The following is a 22,905-nucleotide window of genomic DNA, read 5'->3' on the forward strand; positions in this document are numbered from 1 at the left end:
TCTCTCTCTCTCTCTCTCTCTCTCTCTCTCTCTCTCTCTCTCTCTCTCTCTCTCTCTCTCTCTCTCCAGATAGAAGCGGCCACGGGACGCGCGTGCTGCAGCACGGCTCCTCTGAGCTGGGTTCTCCCTCACAGCGGGCGGGACAATTACCTCACACTGGGCCCGCTCAGTAGCTCAGTGGGGATAATGCACTTCTGAAAAGTACATCTGTGACACATCTGGTCGTATGCTCGTCTGCCCGCCGCGGATTCCCCCACGCCCAGGGCGGGTGTGGAGTGGGAGCAGTTGTGGTGGGATGGATGTGTTTTCATTACGTAGTTCATTTGTAGAATATGTACAATTAGACAATTTACAAATCTCTAAGTTGCACCACTACGGGATGCACGCCACACGCCATCATCCGCAGGAAGTTTTGTAAGCCCCTCAGCACGCAGAAACGAGGAGTGACACCCATGCAGCTGTTTTCTGTTTGTGCACAAGATCCTTGTCTATTTTAAGCCATCTGCTGTTGTGATTCCTTCAGCAGGTCACAGACCTCGAGCAAGGCTGCTCTGCTGTGTCTGATTTGAAGATAACCCTCCCCGACTCCCACCCTTAGACACTGTCGGCAGTGACTATCATCGTCGCCACGGAAACTCTGCGGCACATGGGCGCAGCCCCAAAAACGTCTCGGGTTCCAGGGCCACGGAAACATGATCCACCTCCCCTCCGCCCCTCAAACAAGTGCCCGCACGCCCGCGTCTGCTGGCTGGCTCCACTCCCATGTTCTTATCAGCTCTTCGAAGGGCTGCAGAACTTGTCAATAAAACAACCACAGCGATTGGAAAACCATCCCGGGCTGCTGCCTGCCTGCACCACCGACACCACCACCACCACTGACACCAACCCCATTGCCACCACCACCACCGCCCCCCCCCCCCCCCCCCCCCCTGTCTTCTCCTCCATCTGCTATCAACTCGTCTCCGTTGCTGATCAGGCAGCAATTAAAACCCCCGGCCAGTCGCTGGAGGCCTGCGCCACACGACCGCTGATCTATAGGCTGGGTTTCTGTTGGGCTCTCCTAATTGACATCCCACAGTACAGTGGGTGCTGGCTGTTTGGATCGCTTGACGGCTTTAATTACAATCATCTCCGTCACTGGAGAGGCCACTCGTTGTCATGCAGCGCGTCAGCCAGCCGCTCTCGACGGTGATCGGTCAGACACTGTGGATGGGGTGTGTGTGTGTGTGTGTGTGTGTGTGTGTGTGTGTGTGTGTGTGTGTGTGTGTGTGTGTGTGTGTGTGTGTGTGTGTGTGTGTGTGTGTGTGTGTGCGTGTGTGTGCATATAAGCAGATGTATGGAGGCACATGGCTTCTTTAATACCTTTAACTTCTAGATAATAGTATAGACTAGTTTTATTAATGATTGCCTGGACACACAAAACATTTCCATTAATGATAAAAAGTTGGACATAAGGAGATGATGGGATGAGAGAGAGAGAGAGAGAGAGAGAGAGAGAGAGAGAGAGAGAGAGAGAGAGCAGCTTTAACAAGCCTTTTCCTTGTCAAATCCCAGGTCAACTTTAACAAGCAATGCTGTCAAATAACAGGTCAGGGAGCAAATATGAGCTATGGTTTTAGTACCAAACAAGCAGTGAAAGAATGATTTTATTAGCGTGGAAAGACCAAATCACCTGTACTTGTTATCATGAGAACACAATACGCACTTGACCCCTAAGTTTATAGCATAGCTATAAGATTTAATGAGCATTTTACACTACAATAAAACGCAAAAAAAAGCAAAATATCGAAGGTTCTGCTAAAGGACTAACGTTTTGCAGCTCCAGGTTAAACAAGATCTGTAGAACGTTAAATAAATTTGCAGTTAGCTTCCTTAAAAGCTCTCCTTTCAAAATTCTACAAATTATGCAGGATAGCACTCTGGAATATTTCTCTTTAAGAAGAAGAAGAAAAAAATGTAAGAAAGCGGGCAGGGGGGTTTAAGAAATATGTCCCCCAAAAGGAATGTGAACACAATTAGTCTGTAATACGGGCTCTCAAAATAGAGGCGGGAGCCCTGTGGAAGTCAGGCAGCACAGCAGGGGGGGGGGGGGGGGGGGGGGGGGGCTGAGAGGAGGTCTCCATGCACGGTGCTAAACGAGGAGCCATCTCTCCCTCTACTTTCCTCGGTGCATTTACAGGATAACTCCTTCCTGCTCCAAAAACCCAGAAAATGCACTTAACTTTCATTCAGACAACCCCAGGCACGCTCCATCATTAAAGATTCATGGGCGGCACCATGGAAAATCTAGGTTTGTCGTCTTTTTTTTTCCCTCTCTTCTCTATCCCTAGCTTCATAACAAGCAAGGCACTGGCTTAACAGGGAGACTACATTTTGAGCAAAAGAGAAAAAAAGATTACGCTTATTTAATGTATGAAATTCAGCACTTCAACATATGTTTGAAATCACACTAAAAGGCCGCCGGCGATTTGGGAACTGAGTCCATCTCAACTCAACCTATTTAGCTAATCTTTTTTTGGATTTGCATTCGTCAATTCGGTGTGTAAGCGCCCTGTTTTTAGAGCTGTTATGTTTACCTTTCCATTGCAGCTCTGCCGGAAACAGAGCGGTATAACAAGATAATTGAGTCCAAACAACAGAAAGAGCTATAAATACAAATGACAGAAAGAAAAGAAAAACAGCTATTAAACTCATTAGCCTGCCACGCTTGATGTAAGTGGGTACAAAAGACTTGAGGCAAGCTGGAGGGCAAGGAAACCAGACTTGGGTGAGTTTCTTCTTAATATTCAGCTCTCTTTCTACAAGTCGTTGTTGTGGGTTGTAACATCTGGCACTCTGCACACATGATTAAACAGAACCAACAGTGGAGCCAGCTGTGGTAGGAAAGCATGGAGAACAAAGGTGGGAATCTTAAAAAATGAATACAGTTAACTGACCAGAAAAGAAGAAGCTGTCCAATGACCATGACCAGGTTTGCAACTCTTATTTGAGTTTGTACAGGGTGGTTTTAGGAGCCTTCAATATGTCGGACAACTATGCCTGCACTATTTTCTTCATGAGATGTATTCCATGTTGCAAAATCACACTCCGGAGCACCATTCGAGTTGTCCTCTCCAATCAACATTCAAATGTACAATTTGAATTTACACAAAATAGTCATCATAAACGAGGCATCGCGTCTCGGAGGGCTGATGTCTGTCGACACGGGGCAATCATTTCCCCATCAGGCCAGTTGTTTGTGTTGGCTTCAGGTGAGGGGCTGCAGCACCTGCCTCGGTCTGTTGTGTCTGCTGCTCCAGCAACACTGCACCTGCAGGCACCTCCTGGCCAGTAACTAATCAGGATCACATAATTAGATTACCCCCCAAAAGTTTTCAATTTGGAAAACCTGGGTTATTTAATACGTTTACATATTTAATTAACTCAACTTTTTAATTATTTACTAACAAAATGTTTAACTATTCATGTTTTCTGTCTGCCACACAGAATTACCAGATCCAAAAATAACATCTATTGAAAGTGTGTTATTTTTCTTGATGGCCTTCATCTAGGAGGTGGATAACTAGGGTGGCAAACGTGTCGAACAAGCTGCATATCAAAAATGTTCAATGTAAAAACAAAAGGGCATTTGCTGAAAACACATACGCAAAATCCAACAAAGCACTGCAAAAGCTACAACACAGTTGCAAAAACCACAACAAAATGCAACACAACTGCAAAAGCCAAAACACAACGGAAGCTAGCGTCAACAGATGTTGACAATTAAACAGGCCAGATATTGTTGCCGGTGGACCATTATTCTGTACTGATACATTAAAGCCGGTGGATAGCCTAATCTCAACTAAAATATTAATAATCTTAATCGTTATCTAATTTCTTCCAGCCATATCGGTATTCTACAATACTTGCCACACAAACTGCAGAATGCTGATTCAGAATGCAGGTTGAATCCACATCAAGGACAATCTGCCTTTTCATTGACAACATCTGCTAACGCACTCTTCAGTCGCTTTGTGTCTTTTGCGTTTTGGCTGACCACAACGATATATATCGTTAGTATAAGTGTCAGAGAAGCTAATTCTAACCTTCTCTGGGACACTGCATTCAACCACTGCCCAGACTATGGAAAGCCAGACAGTAAAGAATTATGCGGAAAAGAAATAACCGTGAAGAATTGGAATAGATTACTTTGGTGCCAATCATATAAGACATATTACCACGTTTATGGGGAACTTATTCCAGCCCCTGCGACAGAGAGACATGCAGGTGTGTGTAACACCAATAGAGGCAGATGCAAGCTGAAGCCACAAAGCGCCTGCAAAAAGCAGGTAACCTTGGCAGCAGCAGTCATTCCTTATGACATGAAAGGGTCCCGGTGGCAGGCGATCACAGATGCGGTGAAATATTACATCGCAGAAGATATGGTCCCCATTTATACAGCAGAGGTTCATTAAGATCCTGCTAACGATGGACTATATATTTTGGTATTTTTGGTTTTTGCAGGACGAAAAAAAGCCCTACACACTTTCCTTCAATAAAATACAGTACCTTGATGATTCAAGAGATAAAGCAGGCAGGCAGGCAGGAAGGCAGGCTAACATGCATGAAGTATATAAAGTGAGCAGGCAGGTACATGGTTATTCATACTTCATTCTAAGAACGAATAGGCCTCTAACGTAATGTGTTTTTTTTTGTCCTACAAACAAGCCGACAAGGCACATGTGCTGAACCACCTTTATGATTTCCTATAGCATTTCAAAATAAAAGTCTCTGAACTACCAGTGAAAGGGACCGTGTTTGTACACCGACCCCTATGCAGGTGGACGTTAAACCATGACCACGGATTGGATGGCAATAGCTCAAATAACTAACTACTAGCCAAATGAATGCAGCCATTTCGGTAAACAAATAAAGGTTTCCTCAGTATAACCCATTCAACTCCTCTGACGGTTTAGAGCTGAGCTGATACTCACACATGTTATTGCCAACCAATTATTACCAATAGTTATTTTGCTATTCGACTTATATGAGATACCAGTTACTTCATTAATGCATTGCTACCAGATATACTCTATTTTGCTTGAAATTAATTACACTGAGTACAGCTGAGTACACTCAGCTGCTGCCAGCATTTTATGGAGGTAAAACCAACCATTTTGCTTCCTACTAGCCCGTTTTAGAGACTTGTATCTGTTCATGAGGCCACGGGGATTACACTGTCTGCAAAGCAAAAATAAAAAAAAATGTGAGAAGGAAAAAGAAGCCAGTAGATTCGGGGGCTTATCTTGGAAGAGGTGCGCCGCGGCTGCTCCTCGAGGTGGAACGATAAACATAATTAAATTGAGTTGGATTACACCAAATGGATGGGCTCAGTCGCGGAAGTCGAAGGCAGCTAATCCAGCTCCCCATCCTCTCCATAGAGATGGCAACCAGACGAGATGACATCAACGATACGATACAGGACCAGAATTTATTGGAAAAAATAGAAGTGGAATAACAAAACCAGCGCCGGCTGTCTGACAGGAGATCAAGGTAATAGCACACAAAAGGGCCTGAAATATAACAAAAATAAACTAACAAAGAATAAACTATTCTACTAAGTTAATATTCACTCACTCCGTCTCACCGAATAAACCCAATCCAATCAAAATCCAATTAGAAAGAAAATCAATTTAAAGAAGTCATCTACATTTTGACGAGCACTTTATTAATGTTGGGGAAATAACACTCATTGGTGACAAGACCCCCAATGCCTAGGCACTCAACATATAACGACATCCAAGGCATTACTCCCTATGAATAAAGCAACGAGAACCTGTAACGTTTGTTCCACGGTGCACATAATCCCTGGATGCTTCCCGATGTCCCTCAAGAGGGTTGTCGTTTTCAGGGAGTCCTATGATTTAAACTCTGCAAATATCCCAAACAAAAGGCCCTCTGTATCTGGATAGAGGGAGAATAAATAAACACACACACGCAGGTGCTGGACGAAAGATGTCTCCCTCTCATGTTTAGAAGACATTGGAGTGCACAAAATAAACTGAGGGGTTACATTTATTGAGCCGTGCTTTTTCCTTAATATTTTCTCCAACAGATACTGACATATGAGGAAATAGGCTGGACAAAACTTTACAGCAACCAAAACGGCACATACAAACACAAACTACCCCCACACAAAACCACGTTTTACAGAAAAGTGGGGTACCACACTCCCACGCACAGCAATAAAGACATGCTGGCCTGAGTGAAACGGCACAGCAGCCTTTCAGCTATTCATCCCAAAGCCGCGTGGCCGCCACATGCAGCAAATAGGTTTTAGTCGGACGGCGAGTCAGGATCTGAGCGGCTGAATGCAAAGGTCAAACCTCAACTCTGTTGTGGTCGTCCATTTTTCTTTGAGTTTCCGGAGTGGTCCCTGTCAGATCGCAGCGGCAGGCCTACGTTTCCCCTCTCCTCCCCAGGTTTCAATTAGCCTTCCTCTTCGCCTCATTTGGATTTTCTAAAGACTACGTGTTTGCAAACAGCGGTGGCAGTTGGCAGTGCAATCCGTCCACGAATGACCTCCGTGTTTGTTTTTTACTCCCCTCAACCATTCATACCTCCTCGAACACCGACCACTGCCTCTGAGATACAGTACAACAAATTATACTGTCTCGACAATACCGATCAGTTATAAGTTGTTAGTTGATGGCTTCTTTTGGTTTCATGCATTGGTGTTTTGCTCCAGTGGATGATGGTGATAAATGACTCTATAACCGCTCATTGAGGCAGTGAACATGCACGCATTACCTCCTACTCAAGGAGATGAGAGGAAGCACAACCAGAATCCTGCCATAGAGGGGAAGTCAGTCTGACTGACTGGCTTGTCTGTGCTGACAGTTTGTTTTTTGTATTTTTTCTCCACATTTCTACTTTTTCGTATTCATTTTTAATCTATTGTAAAATTAATGATAAAATTGTAATTTCTTACGGTTATGTGTTTTTGTTTGTTTTCAATGTAATTGAGAACATCTCCTATGCAGGTATTATTAATCACTGCACTTAATGAGATTGCATTATATATTGCTGGAAGTCTACGTCGGCGCTACAAGGAAACGTTTACTTTCACTGCAGGACGCGAATATAGGTGGCTTTTCATAACACGAAGGTGTGCAGTTGAATCGCACAAGTTTTGTTTTGGATACCATCATTCTTAGAAGGAGTGATAGGTCAGTCAGCATTGTCTCTGCTGACTGACCTATTTGTACCAACTGGCTCTGTCTGGGATGACTGATTGGTCTCTTCTAACTGGCCTTGTCTCTTTTGACGGACTGGTTTGTACTAACTGGCTTTGTCTGTGCTGACTGGTTTTCTGTGCTGACTGGTTGGTCTGTGCTGACTGGCTGGATTGTGCTGCTGACTGGCAGGTCTGGGGACATAACTAGCCTCCGCCACCTTGACATTTTTTTCCTCATCACTAGCTGATCTTGTTACCAGCTACTGGAGATATCAGCCGCCATGAGAAAGCCGTTGGGCCTGGTGCCGCAAAACAAGCACGCTCTGCATTATTAAGGAAGAAACAAGAGGATCCTCTTTTGGACAATCTTGCTTGCAGACAGCTTTAGGGCAAGCCCTGAGGAGTATGGGACGCCTCTAAGAAAAGATCCATGCATGCCATTTGAAATACGAATGCGGTATTACCACACTGGACTAGCTTGTCTATACGTTGTTGTTTGACCACCAGGTCGATGAGAATATGGCCCAGGGGATTCCACTCAATTCAAATGGTTTTAATTTGGTTGACCACGATATTAAGAGCATTTTGTACTTGTTTAGTTCAGTTCACACCAACAACACCAAATTATAACTTAGTATTTATTTTTTGAGTGGCTGTGCAAATCCTACCCTTGCACTAAGACTTTCTATTTGTTACAGGTAAAATGTTTGTTTACTGTAATTAATGATCATGAAAGCAAAATGTTTTAAATTGTGGCACAGAGACACATAATTATTCTGTATTGCAGGTCAGAAAAACCATGAAACTTAGAAAGTAAGACAGATATCATGTCATATAATTTGTGTGCCTTGTTTTCTTGCATAGCTCTTATTTGTTTGAAAATGTTCATCACAATGTCACAGGAAATTACTTTCATGATATTACTTTCATCTGCCTAGATTCATATTTATTTATCGCACACATCTTATTTTTTGCGATTAGTGTGGAACGGATATCTATAATACAGATATTTATTATTTTTGACTTACATGTTCAACTTTGCTCAGCTTAAACATCTAGCTGCATCCAGGAGAAGAATACATTTAAGACATAAAAACCTAATCAACCCTCTCATTGCTCCAGTAATGGCCACTGACACGCTTCACATATTAATGATGAAATTGATGTGGGGAGTGTTTTGCTAGATGCTTTACTTGGAATTAAATGCCGTTATGGTTGATTAACAGCCAGCGACCACCATGGCATGTCTTTGGGCCTGGTTAGAACTTATCAAGTATAATATAGAGAGTAAACAATCTGGAAAAACTTGGTGCGGGTAGGAGAGAGAAAGATCTATCAACAGCAAATGAAACTTAATGCCTTCAAGCCTTAGTTTTAGTATTTCCAATCAAACTTTTTTGCTTGAAAGTTTCACCAAGGTTTCACTACATCTGCAGGTGTGTGTGTGTGTGTGTATGTGTGATTGTGTGTGTGATTGTGTGTGTGGGTGTGATTCTGTGTGTGATTGCATTTGTGTGTGTGTGTGTGTGTGTGTGTGTGTGTGTGTGTGTGTGTGTGTGTGTGTGTGTGTGTGTGTGTGTGTGTGTGTGTGTGTCTGTGTGTCTGTCTGTCTGTCTGTCTGTCTGTCTGTCTGTCTGTCTGTCTGTCTGTCTGTCTGTCTGTCTGTCTGTCTGTCTGTGTGTGTGTGTGTGTGTGTGTGCTACACTGGCCTGCTATGGATCATTATCTCCATCCAGCACTGTTTTTGTTCCCCACCACAACGATAGCTGTGCCTTTGATCCGATATCGAAACACCTATTTCTGTTCACTTCCTGGGCATACACTCAATGGGGGGCACAACTCAAGTATGTCTAAAAACATATCCCTTTTCTCTTTCATGGCATCCTTATTTCTCTAAAGCTTGATATGTTTGTCATACTTGAGGGCATTGCATTTGAAAATAAAACTCGACACCACAGCAGCTCAAACCACGTGTAAACAAGATAATGGCCTTCTCTACCTAGTCAAGACTAACTGCATGCTAGCGAACGGTGGTTGAAGCAATGCAAACATTCTGCTCGGCTCATGCTGTGGCTCTCAGCCTATAATCAAAAGACAAGAGATACGACGCCATGGTTACGACCTCTGTACAAGGCAAGAGGTCCTTAAAGGACTGAGCTGAACACTGCCCGTGTGTGTGTGTGAATGTGAATGTGTATGTGTTTGTGTGTGTGTGTGTGTGTGTGTAACTGTATGTGTATATGTAACTATGTGTGTGTGTGTGTGTGTGTGTGTGTGTGTGTGTGTGTGTGTGTCTGTGTGTGTGTGTGTGTGTGTGTGTGTGTGTGTGTGTGTGTGTGTGTGGTTGTGTGTGTGTGTGTGTGTGTGTGCGTGTGTGTGTGTGTGTATGTGTGTGTGCGTGTGTGGGCTTGTCTGTGTAGAATAAAAATGTAAATAAAATCAATAGCCTTCCGACAAAAAACACTAAAATTGGAATTAAGAAATACAGTAAGGTTAATTTAGAACTAGGGCAGACAAGTTCGAGAAACCGGCCAAAGTAAGCTAGACTTTGAAAGAATACAACTGAAAAAATCCCCCCCCCCTCTCTCAAAGCCTCTGTCCATAGCCCCAGACCTAAAAACATGACTAGCTCAGTAGTTTTAGCCTGAGGTCTGCCTAGCCTGGAGGAACACACTGGTCAGGACAATGCAATGAGTGGACTGGCGTCCATGCAATGAGTGCATGGACACCAGGTAGCCGGGGGGGTAGGCAGACAGACAGGTAACCCATCCAATCATTTAATTAGGGCCGAATTAAATAATTGGGCGGGCTTGTAACAGGCCTATGACAGCCATAGAGAGGTGCATTTATTAAAGGAAAAATCTGAGAATTTCAGTTAGTGATTTTTGTTGAGATGTTCACAGAATTTCAACAAATTTGTCAAAAATGCTTCTCGAAAAAGCGCTACGTGAGATTGTCAGTTGCTCTCAAGCAAGGAAAGAACAAAATTGAAATTTATGCTAACTAAGCATCCAAATTTTGTCGCCTTTTTTGTTGGCAGGCATTTCAAGTGATGGATGCACTTTGGGGCCGTTGCCACACGTTATTGAGCAGCTAGGCATCAGTCTCATAGCTACTGATACACACGCTTTAGCACACCTTCTACATCGCTATGCTCTTCTCGCAGAACATATTGTACATAGCTTAAAAGACCCCTAAGTAGTAATTTTGATTCAGGAACAAATATGCATCTGGTTGTTCCCATGCTAATTGATAGTTCTCCACCACACTTGTAAAACGCTATGTTGAAAGTGTCTGCTAAATGACTAAATTTTATCTTCATCATATGCTTTAGCAGTTTTCATGGATCACTGTTATGCATTTGCGAGCATACAGGTTTTCCTGTGCGTGTGTGTGTGTGTGTGTGTGTGTGTGTGTGTGTGTGTGTGTGTGTGTGTGTGTGTGTGTGTGTGTGTGTGTGTGTGTGTGTGTGTGTGTGTGTGTGTGTGTGTGTGTGTGTGTTTGTGTAGGTGTGCGTGTGCGTTTGTGTGTGTGTGCTGTAAGAGCTTATGTCAAAGCCATCCATCAACACAGCTTTCACATCCCAGAAGCTTTAAATATTCGGTCCCCATCATTTCTTGTGATTTGGGAGAAACCTACACAGCTAGCACCACGGAAATTGGTAACAGCCAACATTGGAACAATCCAATATTCGCCATCAACCTTCGCCGCAAATTTGCTAAATGATAAGATGGCAGAAATATTATTCAAAACCTTTTGAATAACTGCATCTTGTGACATCTGTTGTGCAAAGAATATATCAGTATTTACAGTTGTTCAGCTTGTGACCTACTGTCTTATGCCAGATTTCCCCAAACCAAAGAGTGAGCTCTATGCTCCCGAAAATGTTCTAGATAAAGAAGTGAAGGTGACCCAAAGCATTCTCATCCAAAGATGTGTTTGGCAGAAGCTCTGTGTTTGGTTAACGAAATCTGATTTATGATACGGATTTGAACTCCCTCAGTTGCAGGTGAAACAGGCATTCCAGCATTTATTCCCTGTCTTCATTCTTTAAAAGCCTGCTTTGATTCCCTCACAAGCTGTCCCCTTTTTTTTCCTTTCTATTGTCTCCAGTTTTCTCCAGCACCCAGAAGGTAAAATACAGCCCATGTTCTGCAAAAGAGCAAACTGGGATCTTGAAAAGCAGCCGATAAGGCGAACCAGTGAACAGAGCCTTATCTTTCTGTCTCAGTTCCTCAAAGTATGCCGCTGCCATGAACTAAACAGCTGACATAAAGATATTTGAAGTATATTCTTTTTCTCTTTAGTACATTGTACCAGCTCAGCTTTGTGCAAAACGAGATAAAAAGCTGCCTCTCCTAGTCCATCATCTAAAATGGGACTGTTATAGCCTCACAATCATTTTAATTCCCATACCACAGTTGAGAAACTCTTCAGCAATACTATATACGCAGCACGCAGTAGCAGCACTAGTAGTATGCATTGCATAGGATTTTGACCATTTTCCTACATGGGGACGTATTCTGGAATACTTGTTGAACTTATTATCAGTCTAAATAAAACAACAACAAAAACAAGACGGTTTACTCAATGGCATCATCAATACTATGGAAGGAGCTTTCTGCTTTCAAGTTTTTCCTCCTCCTCCACTTAGATGTGAGCCACACACACATCCTAATCCGTGACAGCGACCTAGTCCTATTTTCGGCACGTGATCATCGGGGCACTTGATGGATGTAGCGAGCATCCTCGGGAATGGTTACTATGCCTTGTACACTTCCCACTTGAGAATATCCACGGGGATGCTCATAGAAGAGAGCTTTGGAGCAGCCACAGAGGGCTTGACGCAGTAGTCTCCCCGCTCGCGGATTAATTAAACGCCAGGGCAAATTGCTTTGGAATGTGCAGCGCCGTCGATTCAATTATCTTAGAGTTAAGCGGCCTGAAGTTCTTCCGCGGGGGAAACGTGGATGGGAGACAACTCTTTCTAAGCTATCGTAACTCAGCTCTAAATATGCTTTATAAGTAAGAGATGGCTGTATCGGGTTTCCACTTGAGATTCAGTCGTTTTTACTACGATAAGGGGACTATTAGGCTTACCATTGTGGAAAAGGAGTTCATAAGTTGCATGGCTTTGAAAGTCTGTCCGGGTCTTTTAGTTGCGGCTTAGGATAACCATTACCGAACGCATGACTTTTACTTGAATATAACATTATAAATGTATAAAACACATAAATGGCAATATTATGTTAATGATAGCCTAATCACAAGCGGTCGACCCCAGAACCTGGCAGTAGTCCTAAGATGATAAGATGGGCCACTTCAAGGCTTGGGTTACAATGACATGCAGAAATAGACATAGCATTTCAAAACGATACTTTAAAACCCAAGTTACAGATACACGGGTAACAGAAACAAAAGTAGCAAACAGACCGTAAGCTACTGATCCTCTCTTGTGAAAGGTCTAAGTGGTTCGCATCGGTATTTACCTTGTTCCAGTAACCGCAGTGAGTGCTGAAACGACGGGTCCAGCGTGTCCTTCTCTGCCATAAGCTCCGGCAAATACTTTTCGCTCTCCATCCTGTCCCCGTGTCTGTTCCGTGTGTGTAATGCTCACGGTGGTAAAATAGTGCAGAAAATAAACTTAATAGAGCTCAGCCAAGAACCTGCTTTTCAGCGCGCGTTGTCTGAGGGTGAAAAAAATGCGCGCGGTGGACGGTGTCGTTTGCGGGCTTCTAGACAAACGTGACGGCGCGAGGCTCTATTCTTCTATCCCATGGAGTTGAAGGCGCGTGCGTTCATCACGGCTCAACTGGATACAAAATATCTACGCCGTGTAAACAAGCTGTTCTGAAGCTCACTCTGTTGTGTCCACTGGCAAATATGAGGCTCTTTCCGGGTCTTATAACTATTGGTTGTCGTTCACGGCGCTCTCGAGATACAGTCACTGAAAGGGGCGGGAACAAGATGGTCTTTATATCTGGTGGAGCATCGCCTCGAGAGCTCTCCATGGTGCTGGATCCACCGCGTTGTTTCAGGAGCAATGTGTGGTGCACATGTAGGTACGTTAGGAAAGTTTAAAGGTGAGGATGATAAGCGTTGTGCATTAGCAATGTTTGTGTTATTGAATCTGAATTGTACGACTGATGACTCTCTCTCTCACTCTCTCTCTCTCTCTCTCTCTCTCTCTCTCTCTCTCTCTCTCTCTCTCTCTCTCTCTCTCTCTCTCTCTCTCTCTCTCTCTCTCTCTCTCTCGCTCTCTCTCTCTCGCTCTCTCTCTCTTTCTCTCCTCTGTCTAGAATTATCAGAAACCCTATTCCTATTTTCCACAATCTACAACTATATAGGGCAATAAAACATATCATGACACAATGTAATGCACAGGCACTCCCAACTTAGCCCGTACCCCCTAACCCAACAGCAGTCACAGAAGTGTCCATGAGAGTCGATAACATATGTAGCCCACTGCCTCCTATAAGTAATTGATTAGAATGCTATGTTGGTATCCCTTCAAAGAAAGCCAATCAATAGTTTCTGAGCAAATCCATTCACTTTCTCACAGGTCACGCCTGATCCCGTTGGGGATATCAGGGATTTAATCAAACTAATACAACATTTCCCTTAGAAATGTATTAAGGCTATAGGCGATTCTGGACACCTCGGCACAAATGTTTCTGCCTCTGCTGTTGTATTCACAGCTCAGTGTAACATGGTGAGGGAGACAATGGCACTATTCAAAACAGCTAAAAGCAGCACCATTTGTATTCCAGGCATCGCAATATCTGATGATACCGCCACAGAGCCATACAGCTACAATATCTGGGAGCACGCTGTTAAGCCCTGCAGTTTTGTAGGCTATTTATTTAAGCCATTTACACATTACGGGAGGAAAACAAATTGCAGAGACACAGAGACATCATATTTGTTGGAGAATGTTGGCAGAAGATAAGGATTGTGTCAATATGTGTGGGGGATGCGGAGGTATTGCCGTCGGTGGGTGACTATCTGTAGGCCGATCGGCACTGCATGCTTACATAAGCCACACTTTTTTTTTTCTCTCCCATTCTATTTCAATAACTTTGAGAAAAGGATGTGACCCGGAGGCCAGAACCGAGGTTGTTTTTCCTGTATATTTAGAGAATGCCGCTTCCTTGAACTTTGTGAAGTGGGCTCTTGTCATCTGAAGTTTTTAAAAGCCTGATTTCATAAGATGACGGCTAACTTTTTCGCTATCTGTAGACATAATCTCAGACAGAGTGACCCACCTGCCCACTGACAAAGACAGTCAGGTAAGCAGACAGACAGACAGACAGACAGACAGACAGACAGACAGACAGACAGACAGACAGACAGACAGAATACACATATTTATATATATATATATATATATATATATATGTATGTATCCTCAGGAACAAATAATCATGGCCCACATGTACATATATATATATATATATATATATATATATATATATATATATATATATATATATATATATATATATATATATATATATATATATTGAGAGAGAGAGAGAGAGAGAGAGAGAGAGGGAGGGAAGAGAGATAAACACAGACAGACAGATAGATATAGGAACATAGACATACAGACAGTGTGTGCTATATCAGATTTGTTCACAAGTAAGTTGGGGCTTGCATTGATGTTCTTCCCAGACACATGTTCATGAAAGATATACTCTGCAAAGTGAAAAGCATTACGGAGCAGCTTACTATTTAATCTCTCTCCGAAACCATTAAAAAACAGCTCAAATGCACTAATCTTCTATTCAGGAGAGTGACTTATTTATGGATATGCCTGCCATCTGCTGCTTTCACGTCCTCAGGAACAAAGCATCATAACCCACATATACACACACAAACACACACACACACACACACACACACACACACACACACACACACACACACACACACACACACACACACACACACACACACACACACACACACACACACACACAGGCACAAACACAGGCACACACATATTCATCCCCATCACCAAAAGTTTTTCATGGCCTACATCTTATTCAGGAAGGTTGTTTTGGCCATGCACTCTTTCATAGGGACTAAGAATCTGATTGCATGCACAGCAGCAGGGGAAAATCTCCCAAAGCTGGTTTAGCCCTAATGCCCTGGAGACCACCGTCCCCTGGTTACAATGTGTCTGAGTTAAGTCACACGAGAATATGAGCTGTAGTCTCCAAGCTTTACTTTATTAACCTTTACCTTTCGAGGAATGGTCTAGTATGTATAATTGCCTTTTAACGGCACATTTGGCCATGGAATGCCAACAAGTGACAATGCTGCCTCCTAGAGGACATCTGAGTCGTTTTTATGACAAAGCAATGCTGTGCGTAATATTAATTGTACATTCGGTTAAATGTGAAATGCTTTATAGTGCACGCAGTATAAATATTAGTGGCCATGTGATTCATAGAATAGATTTCACATGGCAAAGACAAATAACTTTTATTCTAAAATACTGTAAACGTTATTGTTTCACTTTACCAATGAATATAAATGTATGAACCCCAGCAATCTTTCAACAACTTCAAATTAGCACTAATTTAGTCATAGTCAGTCATTAGCAACTGTCCTCCAAACCTCTCCTCCGAAAACTTTCCGCGATCCAATTATATCCATATATCAAGAAACACAATTGGACACGGGGTCATTTCAATCCGTTGCCTCCAACTCGATAACCTTTCAGTGTTCCTCATTCAATAACAAAATGGCTGCTCCAAGCCACAAAGGGCTCTTTGTTGTGGCCACTAAATGGAGCTTCCACATCAACTAAGCAGCAGCCTTTTAACAGTATTATATTGCCACTGCCAATCCATCAGTGACATTGATCACCCATCGCCTGGCTGTGAAGAGCAGACGCTGGTCTGGAAGTGTTGGGAGAACGAAACCTAATGAGAAACTGTCAGCACCCTACAGGTAAACAAATCAATGGCACCCAGTGGTGCTCTCAAGGTCAACCTTCAGACATATCCACACACACACACAGACACACACACACACACACACACACACACACACACACACACGGATGCACGCGTGTGCGCAAACACACACTCACACGCATGCATGCATGCATTCGCACACGTGTGTACGTACGCATGCATACACGACAAAATACTCAAATACACACACCAATCACTCTTGCACTCTCTCTCTAATACACAGACACACACAGAAACACACAGACACATACACACACACAAACACACACACACATCCACACACACACACATAAACACACTCACATTCACACATTCACACATACACACACTAAACATCCAATTCACGTGTTTTTTTACAGCGCAAAGATTGCTGCATTCATCCAGATCCTTACTTGACTGTTAAATAATTTATTTCATTATGGAGATGACACTAATGTTATTACTAATAGGTGAATATTAATTTCAGTTGTCAGCAACTGCAGCACTTTGCTTCCTCTTTTCTGAAAAGACAAAAAATCCTAACCATGCTTTCAAAAATGTATTGAAGTAGGCATCATCTTTTGTAGGTAGCATCACATCTGCTTAGCCCAGATTGTTACACCAGAGAGCCGATGGTATTTGTCTGCTCTCTTTAACGGTTCTGCAGCAGGTAAGTCTCTACCATGTCAAGAGAGCCGTTGTGGCCAGAGTAACAGGTTTACATATCAGACAATGGCAAAAGGTCAACAACAGTAATTATTCTAAGGGGCGGCCGAGACTACTGGGTGATTTCATTTCCTACCATTAGCCACAGCAATTAAGCGCAAGTACATTGATACTATCAGTAGCTACCACACGGCCCATGGGCATTCTTGGAGCAAGACTTACTTTAGGCTATGGCGGCATGCCCTTTGCTAATGACTGCACCAGGCAGCCATCACCTCCATCTGCCACATGGAAACCGTGCTCCCTGCATCATTATTTCCACTTTTGAGCATATTTAAACACATATTGTGGGTGTATTTTATAAAAGCCTGACTTTTGAACTGACCTTGTCTGCTTTATTTACCATAGTTGGAAAGGTCTTGTAAAATGTGTTGAAGAAATATAGAGAAAGATATACTTAAGAAGCCCTGTTGAACTGTACAATTTACTTTATTCCTCACCCTCATCCCTATTGAATACAATTTGCTTTCATTTGCTACAGAATCCAACTTAGTTGACATTCATAAACACAATTCATGAAACACAGTAGATATTAAAGGTCCAAAGATGGATTCTGCATTTCTAAAGAACATACAGAAATAATTCCTTGAATAAACTATCGATAATAATAGTTATTATTATATTAATAATGATAATAATGATTACTATAATTATTAAAAATTATATTAACCATTTAAGTGGTTGTTGCAGATTGATTGTTCGATAAATTAATTGAACATTCATTGAATGTGTTTTAATTTAGGCTAATTTAGGTTGTGTCCAATCCGACTAATTATTCTGTGTGGTCATTAAAAGTAAGAAGAAAGATTATTTTATAGTATTCAATTATGTTGTTGAACTAGCGCATTCTCTATACTATTTTAAATACTGGCTGATCTTGCCAAGATCGGTAAAGCAACCTGCACCTACTTTGTAGTGCGTCACATTCCTAAACAAGGTCAGCATACTTGTTTGAGACGCCAGGGTTTAATTGAGCGGAAAACTTTCTCGGCCTAACAAATAACCTAAACAATAAACTATGGGGGCTATTTCAACAAGGCACTGCAAGTCAACAGACCTGGCCGCACCCTTCATCTCATGGTCTGTCTGGCGATTATAGGGCGCGGACAGGCTTCTTCTGGTCTCCATTAGAGTTGTCCGCTCCCCTGAACCAGTGCCTTTAATCACCTCAAACATCATCTCACCCCAGGAATTATAATCCTTGCCTCCCTCCCCCTCCTCCTTGGATCACCCACAGAGGGAGAAGACAGAGAGACAATCCAGGATGTGGGAATTAGTGTGTGTGTCGTGTGCAGTGTTTTTCCCTCCCACGGATCTGGAGAAGTGTTTCACTGCAGTAGGAAGCAGAAAGGGTCCCGGTGGTCCCGTGTGGTTACATCGGAATGGATGAAAGTTCGGGTTTGTGGAAATCTCAGTTGCAATATGCACAGCATGATTGGTGCTGTGGATGGAGTCCCTTTCCCTTTGATCCGTTATGCGTTCTTAAAGTCTAATGCACTATAATCCATCATCAAAAGAAGAAAACTTTTGTATTCTAGGTGTCTCTCATCCCCCAGCTCCAAACTTCCCCTTTGATGATATAGTTTTGTTTCATTCTATTAATAATGGGTACTTTTCGAAATGTGAATCCAACATATATTCATGTCACGTGGAAACAGGCAGTAGTCAAAGTGCTACTGTGAAAGGATTTCCTGTCTCGGCATGTCCATAAAACTCCATGAATTCAGCTTTGTAATTGCTGTAATATTGACCTTTACTGCTGTCACCCTACCCACCGCCTTCACCACCCATCAAACTGAAGACAATATGCGAGCAGGGAGGGCCGACGTTGTTGCTTACTGTATACTTCCCCTACTTTTCGGTTGTTTTCTGAGAATACCAGTTAGCTGTATTATCCACTTCCCATAACAGAGAAAGGTCAAATGAGAGATCTGTGTGTAAAGAGGAACTGAAGACGTCTCTCCCTATCTAGGTAGGATAATTCCCGGTACAGAGATTTGTATTGCGTTTCGTTTTGCGGCAATCGGGAAGTAAGGGGTCTCTTTACACGACAACTGGACATGTCACATGTCATAAAATTCACTGGGTGCACGCTGAAACGTTTTCGGTGCCCTGTAATTCAAGAATCCTCACGGAATTCTACTGTGGTGTGCTCAAAAACATATATTGAGTGGCCCTCATAAGCTGTCTGTTTGGCATCAGTTTCCTTTTTTTCGCCTTCAATATCTTATATTCTATACTTTCTCCTATTTCTGCTGCCAGTGAAAGAGGATCCCCCCGCGGTGTGCCAGGAGGCTGCGTCGACGCGTGCAGGGGACGAGGAAGGCTTCCACCAGGCCAGAGCAATAGGCTGCAACGCTGTGCCTGCAGGTGATGGATGACTCCGTCCCCCTACTGAAAATTGGCTGTCAATAGCGATCTGGCTTCTTTCCTGTCACCCACCAGAGCCCCCCCCCCCCCCCGTCTCTGTTTCACATCCGTCCTGTTCAACCTCTGAGACCCGACGGGGCAGGGCGCTTGGTTCTCCGGGGGAGGGGGGGGGGGGGCGGGGGGCGATAGGACATGGCTTCGGCCCTTCGCTGCTCCGTCTCCGCTGCGCTGCCTGCTGGGACCTCTTGGGTGACCGCGTCACTCGAGCTGAGGTGGAGGAGGGTGGCCGGCCGGCGGCGTCCATGGCGGGCCCACTTGGCTGCCTGCCTGGCTGCATGCGCGCCGCCCCCCCCCCCCCCCCCCCCCCCCTCCTTCCTCTCCGCTCAATGAGACATTGATCGGCCCAGCAGCGACAGCGAGTCCCAGGGAGGGGGTAAGCAGATACACCTCCTTGCCTCCGACAATCATCGCTGGGCCCCTGCGGGGACAGGTCGCGGTAAATTAATAGTGTGCTTGTTGCAGCGACTAGATATTGTTAATGTATTTGCTATCGATGGAGTGAGATAACATGAGTAGCATCAGCCTTACTTAACACAACACATAAATCCTTCAAAAGGCCGCTGAGGCTGAACCGGAGAGGCAGCCAGACGACCGGGCTTTTTTAGGCAAGTAATACCCCTCTTAGCCAGCATGGCGGATACCATTACTAGGAAACTAATCGTTATCATTCCCTAATCTCTATTACATCCCATGTGAAAAAGTTATGAGTGCAAGGGCGCAAATGTGTCCAGGCCATGCTGAAATCCTGGCTAACCTCTAAATGATAAAGATCCATTAAGGCGGCTTTGAGGTCGTGCCTAGGCCTATACCACTGCCCGTGGTGGGCTAAATGCTTATTTTTAAGCACCGCTATCCATCCAAAACGTGTGATGAGGTGGGTAATCGGCACTTTGACTCAAACCAGCTGTTGCAAATGTGGCATTCAGAATACAGTCAGCGCGTTTACATGCACATATTATTCTGAATAATCGCAATGACCAGAACAAGGTCATAGTGAGATAATGCTCATGTTCCAGAAATACCCAAGGAGGACTTAAAGTCAAAGATTATCCAGTAGAAAAATATAACCTGTATTGAAAATAATATATAAACCGAGACATTGGAAAGTTAATTCAGTCGATTGGGTGAAAGGACAAGTGACCTTGCATTCAGATCAATTCTGTTGTGCTCCACCTAAAAAGTGGAAGTAATCCTGTTGATCTTCCATGGGACCTGTCGCTGGACTTGATGCACTGTGATTAGAAATCTCCTTAACCTTTTCAGTCGATCAGCTTGGGGATTTTTTTTTCACTTACATAATGTCTTAGACATGCCTGCTCTAATTCAACAGGAAGACTTCCTGTGTGAACCATGGATTTCATTCATCCTAGCGGTCCAGCAGTCAGGCTTTATCCAGAGAACCATGTAAGGCCATATCAACGCTTGAATGCCTTGATTTTTTGGGCACCTTCAGTTTTTTTATTTAAACATGGCATTGTATTATTATTATTATTATTATTATTATTATTATTATTATTATTATTATTATTATTATTATTATTATTATTATAATCTTATTATATTCTTACTTATTATTATTATTATTATTATTATTATTATTATTATTATTATTATTATTATTATTATTATTATATTCTTATTCTCATACATACTTTTACACATTTTTATTTTGACTTGTCTTATTTACTTTATCTTAAATTGATGCTGCTGTGTGGTTGATGAGGAACCAAGACTACTGTCATAAAAGTAATTTTGATTCTGATTCATTCAACACATGGAACAACAGTAGTAAAGAATTATGTAGATAAAGACCAAAGAAACTAAAACACACAAATCTCTCGATGAATCTAAATAAATAAAACAATGCATGTAGAGGAAAATGTACATAATAAGAAATTCTTCACTACGTCAAAGGATGTGTAATTCTTATTACGGCTGCTTTTATGAAAAGCTTCTAAATGTGTATCAACAGCTAATTTTAGCCTGCAGAGTACGCAAAAAAGTAATGGCTGGCTGATTTTAAATAAATCGTACTAACCCTAACTCTAAATTAATAACAAATTATTTGACGTGCAGTAGCATACTGACATTTTTGTTGCTCCCTTATTGTTTGCCTTTACTCGCTATGTTGCTTTGGTCGAAAAGTATTTGCTCATTTACTAAATGAATATCATTTTTTTCGATGGAAAGAGTAGCGCCTTTTTTGTGATTCAAAACTTGTATTACAATTTATCAGGGCAAAGTAAAACAGAAAAGTATTCAAATTGTATTTAGGTCTCTGTGGTAAGCGATGCATCAGACTAAAGACACACAGACAAAGACATTGCCATTTTGATCATGGAATCTCTAGCCCTCTGTAGCAGAGCGGCGCACAGACTCACATTCAGAGTGCGTTCCCCTCTACTGCACAGAGAAAATGATTCGCACTAACCGTAATAGTCCAGGGCAATTTCAGACCACACAAATTGACAAGGGAATCCATTTGTTCTGGTTAGGTAGATAGCTAGATTCTCTCACCTAAGTATTTGCATACGTAATAACTGGATATTGTTATATCAATTATATCAAGCGCGCAATGGGCCAGAACCGGTCTGCCAGCAATTTCTCTCTGCCCAAGTCTATCCTTGCCTCCACACCAAATCAGAATTAGAATTAAATGTTCTTATGAATTGTTTAAATAATGATATAGTCCTTTCATTACGTGGAATCGATAAAAAGTATTACAACTATGTGTGTGTGTGTGTGTGTGTGTGTGTGTGTGTGTGTGTGTGTGTGTGTGTGTGTGTGTGTGTGTGTGTGTGTGTGTTTGTGTGTGTATGTATGTGTGTGTGCATAGGTCTGTCTCTGGCTTACCGTGGATTTAGCAGTCCTTCCAAAGTCTGATTTGTTAGACTAGTTTGAGGAATCCTTGTTTCAGCTTGACGGAGGACAGTGTTATCCTCATGGTTACATTTCATAACCATGAGGTTATGAAGGTTTGTGATATTTATAGAGTAGAACACTTACTAAAGTCAAAAACTGTTTGGCGAGACTGGCAAATACATAGGATTTTACACTACACCTGTGCTTTCAAACGCTTTTAGTAACAGTGATAACATGGCCTAAACTACTCTGATCAAGATCAAATTAAACAAAACAAACAATTTTAAAACCAAAAACTATTTTAGTTTCACTGGCACTTAAACGACCTGAACTAGAAGGTTTCTCCAGATATAAGCCTATTCACGAGTCTATCTATCCAGGGACATTTTCTCTATTAATCGCCTTATTGTGGGCTACTTTTAAACATCCTCCTTGATGTTTGTGTAACTGGTCTAGACCATACAGAACAATTCTAATTGAAATTGTTTTTAAAGATGAAACATAGTTCCCTCCATTTGTTGCAAGTTGTACTTTTTGGGTCCTCCCTGTGTCCTTAAAGTAGCATATCTACTTCATGGAGCTGCACGCTTTTCGTGTGAGCGAGAGAAAAAGTGTGTGTGTGTGTGTGTGTGTGTGTGTGTGTGTGTGTGTGTGTGTGTGTGTGTGTGTGTGTGTGTGTATGTGTGTGTGTGTGTGTGTGTGTGT

The 22,905-nt window shown here is 42.6% G+C and overlaps 1 protein-coding gene across 2 annotated transcripts in view; it reads right to left on the bottom strand.

The window, feature by feature from the left end:
* The window catches only part of khdrbs3 (KH domain containing, RNA binding, signal transduction associated 3), a 79,440-nt gene extending 66,281 nt beyond the window's left edge, over positions 1 to 13,159 (bottom strand). For both annotated transcript variants that reach the window (XR_003974623.1, XM_030348014.1), the window contains exon 1: positions 12,706 to 13,159. Coding sequence is in view for 1 of the 2 variants with exons in the window: in XM_030348014.1 (XP_030203874.1) it covers positions 12,706 to 12,796 (91 nt within the window). In the remaining variant the exon portion in view is untranslated. The remainder of the gene's footprint in view (positions 1 to 12,705) is intronic.
* Positions 13,160 to 22,905: the final 9,746 nt, after the last annotated feature.

Source organism: Gadus morhua, chromosome 22 (assembly GCF_902167405.1).
Source record: "Gadus morhua chromosome 22, gadMor3.0, whole genome shotgun sequence".
In the NCBI taxonomy this organism is placed as follows: Eukaryota; Metazoa; Chordata; class Actinopteri; order Gadiformes; family Gadidae; genus Gadus; species Gadus morhua.